Source organism: Musa acuminata, chromosome BXJ2-6 (genome assembly GCF_036884655.1).
Source record: "Musa acuminata AAA Group cultivar baxijiao chromosome BXJ2-6, Cavendish_Baxijiao_AAA, whole genome shotgun sequence".
Lineage (NCBI taxonomy): Eukaryota > Viridiplantae > Streptophyta > Magnoliopsida > Zingiberales > Musaceae > Musa > Musa acuminata.
The window spans coordinates 38,206,975-38,217,820 of NC_088343.1; the positions used below are offsets into that span (position 1 = coordinate 38,206,975).

The 10,846-nt window shown below is 42.7% G+C and overlaps 2 protein-coding genes across 7 annotated transcripts; both read left to right on the forward strand.

Moving 5' to 3' along the window:
• Positions 1-672: 672 nt before the first annotated feature.
• Positions 673-3,744, forward strand: LOC135615473 (interactor of constitutive active ROPs 4-like). Of its 6 annotated transcripts, none has more exons than XM_065114014.1 (5): positions 678-857; positions 962-1,533; positions 1,875-2,319; positions 2,396-2,546; positions 2,613-3,744. In XM_065114014.1, exons 3-5 carry the CDS (start codon positions 2,306-2,308, stop codon positions 3,606-3,608), a joined length of 1,161 nt encoding a protein of 386 aa, XP_064970086.1. In that variant the 5' UTR covers positions 678-857; positions 962-1,533; positions 1,875-2,305; the 3' UTR covers positions 3,609-3,744. The 6 variants fall into 6 exon arrangements, with proteins under 6 accessions (XP_064970082.1, XP_064970084.1, XP_064970083.1 ...); XM_065114015.1 differs by having other exon boundaries at positions 2,239-2,319; XM_065114010.1 differs by having other exon boundaries at positions 673-857; positions 1,875-2,546.
• Positions 3,745-4,047: 303 nt separating this feature from the next.
• LOC135615474 (uncharacterized) lies at positions 4,048-8,808 on the forward strand. Its single transcript, XM_065114016.1, has 5 exons — positions 4,048-4,299; positions 4,459-4,602; positions 6,767-7,006; positions 8,297-8,356; positions 8,454-8,808. The coding sequence occupies exons 1-5, from the start codon at positions 4,180-4,182 to the stop codon at positions 8,556-8,558; spliced, it is 669 nt and encodes a 222-aa protein (XP_064970088.1). The 5' UTR covers positions 4,048-4,179; the 3' UTR covers positions 8,559-8,808.
• Positions 8,809-10,846: the final 2,038 nt, after the last annotated feature.

The following is a 10,846-nucleotide window of genomic DNA, read 5'->3' on the forward strand; positions in this document are numbered from 1 at the left end:
GGTACGAAACTTGACTTGACGTGTGTCATGGGGTTCTGATAACGTGTGACGTCGGATTCTGACACTAGTTGGGACGTAGCGTGTGACATCAGTGGTGACTCATCTGGGATCAAAATATGTCTTATCATGTATGATCTAAGTCAGTATTGTGTTGCCGTTATCTCGCCAGTTATGCGATGTTTTGTCAACGCAAACGCCAAGGAGGACAAAATGTTGATCTTCCCAAGCTTCAATCGTCCACCCTTTTTTGGTTCGCACCATTATAGTTGGTGAGCTGCTGCTAATGTCGGGTGGGGTAGTTCTGCGACTGTGTTGCGAGAGTAAAGAGAAGGACCATCGTACGCTGCTACCACATGCAGCGGTGGCCTGGAATCCAACCCTCCAGCTTCGTATGCTTCACTGTTCATCCTCACTCGTTTGATCGAAGAGCATAGGGTTATTCGTCACATCCTTTGACGGAATTCACACGGCATGGGTCCAGTAGCCCGCAATTAACACAGGTTTAGTTGGATATCAGTCGAGAATGGAAGCCCTACAAGCACATGCCTCCATGGTCACCGTCTCCAGCTGCATGATGAGCTGCAACCATGGCAGAGGGAGTGCAGTGTCCTCGTCATGAACAGGAAGTCCCCGTGGGGACACTACTCGATTTGGCCCTCCGGCCAGCACTGACTCCCTTCGTTTAAGCAGGTGATCTATACTTGGCAAGTAAGTGGAAAAGTAGAGGAAGCCACAATCGTCGCACCTCAGTCTCTCTAATCACACAGCAATGAGTACAGATTAAGGCTTATGTCTATCACGGAGAGGAGAGCGCAACCTCTCGCGAGCAGAGCTTCTTGGAGACCTCTTTTCTCGACGTAAGATGCTTCCTTCCCTTGTACTCTGTTTATACGTACGTCCTTTCCGGTCTGCTGTGATTTATTATTGGTCACGGAGATCTCCCCTGCTCTCATGCTTTTAGTTGGGGCGTAGGAAGGGAGCGGTCTACTCGAGCCGGCCGGCTGGCCGAATCGAGACGATTGCCGGAGGGTTTGGGTCAACACGTACTCTCACCTTGCAAAAGCCGATGCGCGCGTGAGAGAGAGAGAGCGTCGGACTCCCCAACTTTCCAATAAAGGAGAAGGAACAGCGGCACGAGGAGATCCTCTGCAGATCTATCGCTTTCTCTCTCTCTCCCTCTCTCTTCAAGGACACTTTTGAGACAGCCTCGACCGCAAGGCACGGCTCAGTCCGCGAGCCACCATTACGCTGTTTGACGTGGAACAGCGAAGGCGGTATTCACCGCAATCACGACCATCGATCGTCCTCATCTCGTCCGCTGCTCGGTGTTCCCAGAAAGTACACAGCAGTGGATCCATTTGCTTGGGGAACCCCAGCTCATTGCCACTGCTGCTCCCTCTCCGAATCTCTCCTTTTAATGCCTTGCTTCTCCTCTCCTCTCCCCCACAAAACCCCAGCCTGGACAGATAACATCATAGGAGGTGAACTGGCTCAAGGGTTTGAGGAATCAGTGCTGAGAAGCTCATTCGATAGGTGAGTTGACTTGTTGGTTTCTTTTTCCCTTTGTTTTCATCGATCTTTTCTCTGAATAGAACATGTTTTTGTAGTGTCTTTCTATAATTTCAGCATAAAAATATGAACTTCTTTTCAATTTTTCTGAGATGAAGAGTGACACAGTTCTGCATTTTGAACACAGTACCGTCGTAGATGCCTAGAAAGGATGACCTTTAGAACTTTGTCTAGCATCTAGACGAAGTAGATAAAGTTGTCTAGTTTTATTTGCATTTATTCCTTCACATCTCCAATGTCTTCATCATTAATCTTCTCTCATCTGGGTGAGCATATTCCCCTGTCATTCCAAAAATTTCTTGCAGTAGGCAACCTTCTCTGAGAAGACCCAAAGCAATAGGCCACGAGGCATGCGTTGATGGTTCATCATTCTTCTTTTGAGATGCTCAAAGCTGTCTCCCAGTCTCATATGTGATCAATGGAGAAGCCATTCAGTTGTTCCCAACCCATTTCATTAGTTAGAAATGGAATATGGGATGTGATCAAGTTAGATCTATTACAGAGTACAAACAGTTCCTGCTACATTGTCATTTTGGTGGGTAGCTTTCATGGCTGATGATCACCAGCTCCGGAAGCTGTCTAAATCTCTTTGGCAATTGCATAACCAATACTCACCTTGCCAATTCTTGTTGTTGTTGCTCCAAAACCAAATCTTGTCGTTCTTGGCAGCTGGGAGTCGAGTCGACATTGTTGAAAGGAAGAAGTGGGAGTCCTTTCATCTTTGAGCTTCAGACCGATGTCGTGGTCAAGGTAATCTTTGTCTCAGTAGGTTTTTTTGGTTTGAACTACTGATCCCTCAAATGTCTTGGGGCTTTTGTTTCACCAGAGGGTCAGATTTGCATCAGCAGCAGTCCCCGCGAGCCCCTCTTCACCTTAAGACTAGTGTTATCTCTGAAGCCAACAGCCTTCACCGGATGGTTGTCGACCGCAGCCCGAAGCTCGAGGATGGACGGTCCCCTCGAAGTCCCCTCCATGAGGTATCTTCTGTAATTGTCACTCCCAATTCTGCGGCATTTTCTTCTTTCTGACAATAATTTCTCCAGCAGAAGAAGCGAAGCACCCGGGTGGCAGATTTGGAGACCAAGTTGAGCAAAGCTCAGGAAGAGCTCAAGAAGCTCAGAGACCAGTTGGGCTCTGCAGAAGTTGCCAAGGTTGATGCCGAACAAGCTCTCGAGAAGGCAAAGAAACAGGTTTTTTCTGTGAACCGGAACTCTGAATTAGACAAACAGAAACCTCTTCCTCAGGCGTCGGAACCGGCATCAGAGCCTAAGCCACTACCAGCTCCCAAGTCTGAAGTGGAGGATGTCAGCTCTTCTACCGCTTCTGATGTTTCCACACTAGCAGTGCCAATGGAACCACTTGGTCAGGTTAAACACGAGGAGGAGGCAGAGAAGGAGAAGGACGAACAGAATATGGAGATAATCATGAAGAAGGATGATGATAACAACATTGGGGGAGGAGTGGTGGAGAGAAATGAATTAGTAGATCTTCCTGAGAGCCCAGAGGAGGTCAAGCTCAAGTATATGATACTGGAGAAAGAGAAGGAAGTGGAGTTTCTGCTGGAAGAGAACATGAGTTTTAAGAGAAGAGCAGAGGAAGAAGCCGAGAACCTTGCCGCGGGTGCACGAGCCAAGGAAGAGGAGCTGAAGGCAAAGATAAGCTCAATGGAGGAGGAACTGAAGGAGAGCAGGGCAAGAGCAGCACATCTGATCGAGCAATTGGCGGCAGCCGAGGGAGCAAAAGCGACGCTCGAAGTGGAGATGAAGAGGCTAAGGGTGCAAACTGGGCAGTGGCGCAAGGCAGCAGAGGCAGCAACCGCGCTGGTGGCTGCTGGAGACAGAGCTGCCACGGAGATGGGAGGGAAGAGAGTAGCGGAACGGTGTCGGTCGATGGACGGTCATCACGGCGGATTTGACGGATGGGATTTGCCGCTGGTGGGAGGCGAATCGGAGGAGGATGGGGTGGTCGGAGGGAGGAGGAAATCCGCAGGAATTTGGATGTTTGGAGACCTGTGGAAGAAGAGACTGCAGCAGAGGTGAGCAGAACCAGTATCCGGGGGGGAATAACTGGAGCTCCTTGTTACTTATTTGCTCCGTTAAGAGTCCTGTTTTGTTTTCTTTGGTTTGGTGGTTCTGCTGTTGTATCTTGCTGCTAATGTTCCTGAGCTTAGTAACATACTGTGAAGGTGTTGTTTCAGATATATATATATATATATATATATATATATATATATATATATATATATATATGTGTGTGTGTGTGTGTGTGTGTGTGTGTGTTGGTTCATATATATATATATATATATATATATATATATATATATATATATGATTTTGCTATTGAAACAAGAAATATCTACAGGATTGATTGGTCCGATCACACGTGTACATACGGTTCCACTCTTCTCCAGAATCTTCCCGCCCTTTCTGGTGACCGAAAACTCTGGAAATTAGGAGGAAGCCGTCCTCGCTGGCCCACGTTATTAGCCCACCATCTCACCGGCCCCCAATTCTCCGATTGCATACCTGCGCGGAGAAGCCGAAGCGAGCAAGCGATTGTGACGAAAGCGTGTCGGAGTAGAAGCTGTCCAAGAAAGAGAAGCGGAGGGCGATGGCGGAGGAGCAGCAGCTGAGGCTGGACTTGGATGAGCTGAGGCACCTCGAGAGCATCGCCAAGAGGCCCCGTGTCCTATCCCTCCTTTCCTCCGAGATCCGTGACCTGGACGCCAAGGTATCCTCACTTGCTCTTCCCTGTTCCATCCGTCGTCCGTTCCTTTCCGATTATTCCACTTTTGGTGTGGTTTCTTAGCACACCATTCCGATGTTGCATACTCGAATAGGGTTCTGTAGGTCTATGACTCAGTTGTCTTGGTCGATTGGTTGTTGGCAGTTGTCGAGGGTGACTGCTGTGACTGCAGCGGCACGGCAGGCTGCAGTCGCTGCGGAAAAGGTACCCGTTAATGTTGATGCTGTGAACAGAAGCTATGTCACTCTTGGATCGTTTAGTTGGGATCAAGACAACGATAAAATCAAGGTAGGTCCGTCTTTTGTTGTTTCAATTCAGCAAACTCGACCTTTATTTTTTTTTTATTCGGTTTATTTCTTCCTTCCTCACATATTATTCTAATTTGGTTTAATTTTGTTATTGCTGATCACACTGATAATTTGATTTCTGTTTTGCGTGTGCTTTCCTGCACGTAGATTGAGGATTCACAATGCGTACATTGTATTTGATATTTTTACTCATCGAATTACCCTACAGACTGTTTGATGTTTGTCATGGTTTGTTCGGTGTATTCAGAAATTGTGAATCAAATAGATCCATTTCATACCATCGTAAGATGATGTATTATGGAGAATGGGGTGAGTTGAAAGTTTGAAGTAATATTGAAATTGGATGGATTTTCAACCATGAACTCTGGGTGATTATCTGTACCCTATGTCCATGTGAGAGCTTTCTACCTTGGTAGGACGACTGACATGGTGTGACATCCACTTCAAAAGCATATGACATCATGCAAAATGCAGTACATGTGGTTCATGACGTGCTTAGCATGGGCCTTGCTCACTGTTGTTGCCTAAATTAGATTGTCTTTGATAATTGACATAAAAGATTTATTGGTTATAAAGAGCTGTCATAATCACAGACATAGGAAGATGAAAGTATGAAACTCTTCTTCTAAAATCTAAGTTTGTAGGATGATTGACATTGGATGCTTAAAAATACGAGCAACTTTGTCCAGGAGTCTGATAAGATGAACCATGAAAAATGTGATTGTGCATTCTCATTATTCCCTATCCTTACCTCATGAATTTCAGGCAAGCCATGTAGCAGAACTAAAATTGTGAAGGCCCCAGCCCTACGAGAGCTTTCATGAGGGCAGTTTGCACCTGATGTCAGCCTCTTATGTAGATAGATTTATTAATACATCCAGTACAGGTTTGAATAGAAAAGGATTGTTGAAGGTTGTAAGAATTGAAGAAAAAAAAAAACTGTAAACCTGAATGGTTGTACCTGCATTAATGGAAACTTTTGACATCTGTAAACTTCAAGGTCAAGATTATTGTGATGCAGATAACAGCTAATTAGCTTTCATAGAAATAACCGCCTGTAACATCTCCTGCAAAAGCGTTTTTTGTTTGATTGCATGTGTTGTGGGTGATGATTATTTTTGTATTAGAAGATGGTATACTTTAGTGTTTGGTCTGATGAGTTCTAGAGCTAATGTCAAAAAGGTATAGGGACTTGGTCAACACATTGAGACCTTGTTTTTCTTCTTATTATGATTTTAGATTATTTAATTTACTAGCTGCTGCTATTGGTGTTGTGGAAACACCTCTCTGCTTGTAAGGTTATGATTGTATAAACCTCATACCTCATGTTGGTAGGAGGCTCGGACATTATGCTTCCCGTTTATTTTTTTTATCCTGTTATTGGTGTTCCGAATTTCAGTGACAGAACTTTCTACATGTTAGCATGCAAGTCGGATGTCGGCCTCTTATGTAGATTGATTTCTTAGTACATCAAGTACAGATTTGAATACAAAAGGATTGTTGAAGGTTGTAAGAAGTAAAGAAAAAGAAACTGTAAACCTGAATGGTTGTGCCTGCATTAATGGAAACTTTTGGCATCTGTAAACTTCAAGGTCAAGATTATTGTGATACTGATTACAGCTAATTAGCTTTCATAGGAAATAACTGCCTGTAATATCTCCTGCAAAAAAAGTTTTTTGTTTGATTCCATGTGTTGTGGGTGATAATTATTTGTGTAATAGCAGATGGTATACTCCAGTGTTTGGTCTGATGAGTTCTAGAGCTAATGTAAAAAAGGTATAGGGACTTGGTCAACACATTGAGACCTTGTTTTTCTTCTTATTATGATTTTGGATTATTTAATTTACTAGCAGCTGCTATTGGTGTTGTGTAAACACCTCTCTGCTTGTAAGGTTATGATTATATAAACCTCATACCTCATGTTGGTAGGAGGCTCGGACATTATGCTTCCCTTATATTGTTTAATCTTGTTATTAGTGTCCCGAATTTTGACGACAGAACTTTCTACATGTTAACATGCAAACTGGATTACATTGACCACTGATTTATTTTCCCATCTTTCATTTCACTTCATATTCCTATTTTCGAGTCTAATTCTTTGTTTGACTACTCTAAAAGTGCGAAGATTTATACTTTTGCTTCAGATTTATATATCTATTGAAGATGCAGAGCAAGAGAAGGTGGATACAGTTTTTAAGCCAATGTCTGTTGACATCAAATTCCATGACATCCATGGAAAGAATTATCGATTTGCCATTCCAAAATTGAACAAGGAGATATTGCCTGAGAAGTGTAAGCTAGTGGTCAAGCCCAATAAAGTCATAGTTACACTTGTTAAAGCTTCCAAGGGAAACTGGTTAGACCTGCACCTTAAGGAAGACAAGGTACTCAATTCTGATAATTTATTAGATATTCGCATGGTAAACTTAATTCATTTTGTTTTATTTTACTGGGGAAAATACGCATTCATTTATAAGATATTGTTATTTGAACTTCCCATTACATGCATTACTACATTTATTTGCCATGAGTCATCTAGCATGCATGAAATAGTCATCATGCATTTTCTTATTTTGTAACTTACGGTGTAATAACCTTTTTCAAGGTGTGTTGAATCATTACTCTTTGTGGATGTTTCTTTTAGTCAGCAAAATGTATTTTTAAGTCCGTTGTTAAGATTTAGGAACAGATATAGAGTTGCTTAAGTCTGTTTTAAGATTTAGGAGCTCTAGCACCTAATTTGATTGGATCTAAGATTTATGGCCTATTTTCTGGAATATGGTTGGTTCTGATGGGGATTAATTCCTTTTCCATCACTTCTTGTATGTTTGTTGAGCTTAATTGTGATATTACTATGATTTGACTATTGCACTAGTCACCCCTGTTTGCAAAAATTATGCCATTAGATCTCCTCTCGCTTCTCTTTTTACACTGTTGGTCTTCTCACTTTGCAACCAAAATTTATGAACGAAATAGGAGGTCAGCTTGCATCAGTCAGACTGAATGATTGTTTTCGAGGACATATATTTCCATGGCAGCCTTGCTCGGTTTAACCAGTTTTATATGTGTGCCATAGGTCTCTATAAAGCATCTAGCTAGGTGCCTAACTCACACAAATAAGATGATTGACTTCTTTATGCATGTAGGTTTATGTGCTTGCATATGGGCAATTTGTGTTTTCCCTTGGGTGTGTGTGGGAAATTCACTTAGGTGCATAGCCACCTCCACAAGTTTATGGTGTTGGTCTGTATTGGTTACTGTGCTTATTGAACTGTTTATGTTTTCTCCTTGGAACATCACATGCTTATAAAAAAGAAAGTGAAATTCATGACAACATTTCTGGTTAAATTCTAAGAAAACATGTAGCTCCTGTTCAGAACGCTATTTTACTATGTTTTTCACATTAATCCTGCGCCTCACCATTATCTTTTCTTTTGTGTGTGTGGATGTTGCTGACAATGCAATCTTAATAGCATCAGAATTTTCTTTCTAAAGTGACCTTGGGACTTGACATAGGAATTCGAGCACTGATCTTCTTTTCCTTTTAATTTTTTTTGTTCCCTAACAATGATATTTTCCTAGTCAAACAAAAGTCATTTTCAAGGCCGGCCTCTAAACCTTCTGATATACCTATTACAAACTCGTCTGGGCTAAATTTACTTGATGATTTGCAGCTAAAGTCGAACCTGGACAAAGATAAAGACCCAATGGCAGGAATCATGGATTTGATGAAGGTGAGTTCTTCATTCACTCTTAACGACCTTCACCTCTTTGGTCAAGTTTAGTTGTGTAGGTTTGCATTTTAATTTTGCTACTTTGGTCTCTTTGCAGAACATGTACGAGGAAGGTGATGATGAGATGAAACGAACAATAGCCAAAGCTTGGTCTGATGCAAGATCTGGGAAAACAGCTGACCCACTGAAAAATTGCCCATGAAAAATCCTGATCTCTGTAATCACTGCTGAAAAATTGCCCATGAAAAATTCTGATCTCTGTAATCACTGCTGTGGTTCTTTTGAGCGTCTACTCTTTTCGCCAGCATGGGCTGAACTGTTCTTGAACTTTGTCGCACCTTAGTTGGCCTTGCATGTGTTTATATTTGCAGTATTCCATGCTCCTTCCACGTTCGATGCCTGGGAGCTATAACTTGTTGGTAATTAAAGTGTTTTTGGTGCTTCCTGAGTGAGAGAGTATCTTTAATTTCTGATTGAACTGTGGATTCTCAAGTTCCAACGTTAAGAGACGAGTCTTCTGACGATCCATTTCCAACCATATCAAAATTGCACGGTGCTTTAATAGCTCCATTGCACCAATCGAGTCACGATCTACATGTCCGTCAGCCTGCATTAATCTGTCTACGGACAATGAGGTCAATGTTCTTTTCTTATGTATTTTTCTTGGCGAGAAATCAATTCTAAGCCTTTTATTATGTATGATTTGGAAGCAATCTACTATGCCTCATTATACTAAAAATTCTTTTTGGAAAATCAAACTAAAAAAGGAAAAGAATCCAGAGAATCTAAACTTTTTCCGCCTTTGGAGTGCGATACTTATGTCAAACATTCAGTCCCGAGCAACGATGGGGACAACGATGGGGACGACGACGACGAAGTCAAACCTCAAGACCAGTCAAAACCCTGAGGGGTTCCAATCACAAGCCTCGTCCTCGCACTCGGTACGATTTCAAAGAACTGCAAATGTTTTGGGAGGAACAGATGGCAATCGGCTATCGATCCCAACTCGCGCGCGCCCACTGACTTCGCTGTCTTTGACTCTCCGCAGCCACGAAGCAAGCTGGCGAAGAAGATATGGCAGTGTGTGTGTCTGTGATGTCTCGGTCGTCGTTTCCTGCCGCACCGTGGCTGTTGCCATCACAGGCAGAACGGTCGACATGGGCGTGACACCGAATTACATTCTTCCCTCGGGAAGTTTGCTGCGCCGTGGCGGTCGCTTTCGGAGACAGAAACGTGAGCATGGGTGTCGGATTGAGCTCATTGGTTCTTCCCTTGGAAGGTTGAGGGCTGCACAAGAAAGCTTCCTGCTCTCTTTGTTCTCGAGAAGTCAAAAGGGTTTGCGTCGTGGGGGAGCTTGCTGTGTCTTCCGTCCATAATGATCTCAAGAGCTTTCAATTGCATTCCGAGGTTGACACATGCGTTTGGGTTCAGTAGCCTCTCTAAGCTCAACACCAAACGTCATGAAAAGGAGGTACTTCGGCATGACAAGCTACTTTGTCTCCAATAATTGTCACCTGTCGGCGCCAAGTTATTTAATTTGGCTTCTCTACCGTTAACATAACGAGCCATATGGTCATTATTTTGGGTTAATCATGATTTCATACACGCAATCCAATTAATGTTTATTGGACATACTACATGTCCGATGAATACTTTGTTAGACATGCCACATCAACAGAATATCTAAAGAACATATACGCTAATTACAAAAAAAGAAAAATGTGTAGAAAATAGTTTACTTTAATATGTTTTCATTCATAAATCACAAAACAATTGTGGACTTTTTATGCTCGTATGCTAAATTGGTCGTCCAGCATGTTTTTTGGGCATGCTCTTGACATAAAATTTGGCATGAAGCAATATTCGAGATACAGGATATATGCCCCTTTAAGAATTTTTTTTTTTATATTTCAAGTTTATCATACTTGATAAGGATAAATCTCGACACCCTCCAGTTTCCCGTGCCACATAGGTAATATCTAAACGAAAGTCTGGAACCACCTACTCCCTATGAACGCCAACAGAAGGTCACATCGCCAGTCTTGACTTCCTGAAGTGAGCTCACAGGACCCGCTCCTCAATGATCTCACAGCTAAGAAAATAAACTTGGCTCCGCATTAATGATCGATGTCATGGCTCGGTTTTATCAACCTTCTCTTCCAAACGAACGATGAGGGGACCACGCCTTGCCTAACCCAAAGAAACAAGAAAGCCTGACCGAAGCTGTCATGCTAATAGTCCTCAAATTTTGCTCCCGGGAGTACATGTCGACAAGCCACTCGCATTAAATGTTTTGGCTATATAGGGAATAGGGGTCTCAATGGAGGCCTGTCTACTCCACCCAATGCTCAGGTATAAAAATCATGCCCCTGGCCAAGCTGGGGTGAGCAGGCAAAAGAGACTCTTTACTTACTTAATTACACTACTAATATTGTTGTATTTCTCCTTTTCTATTTTTCTGACTTAAAGCATCAGGAGAGTCGAGCCGGG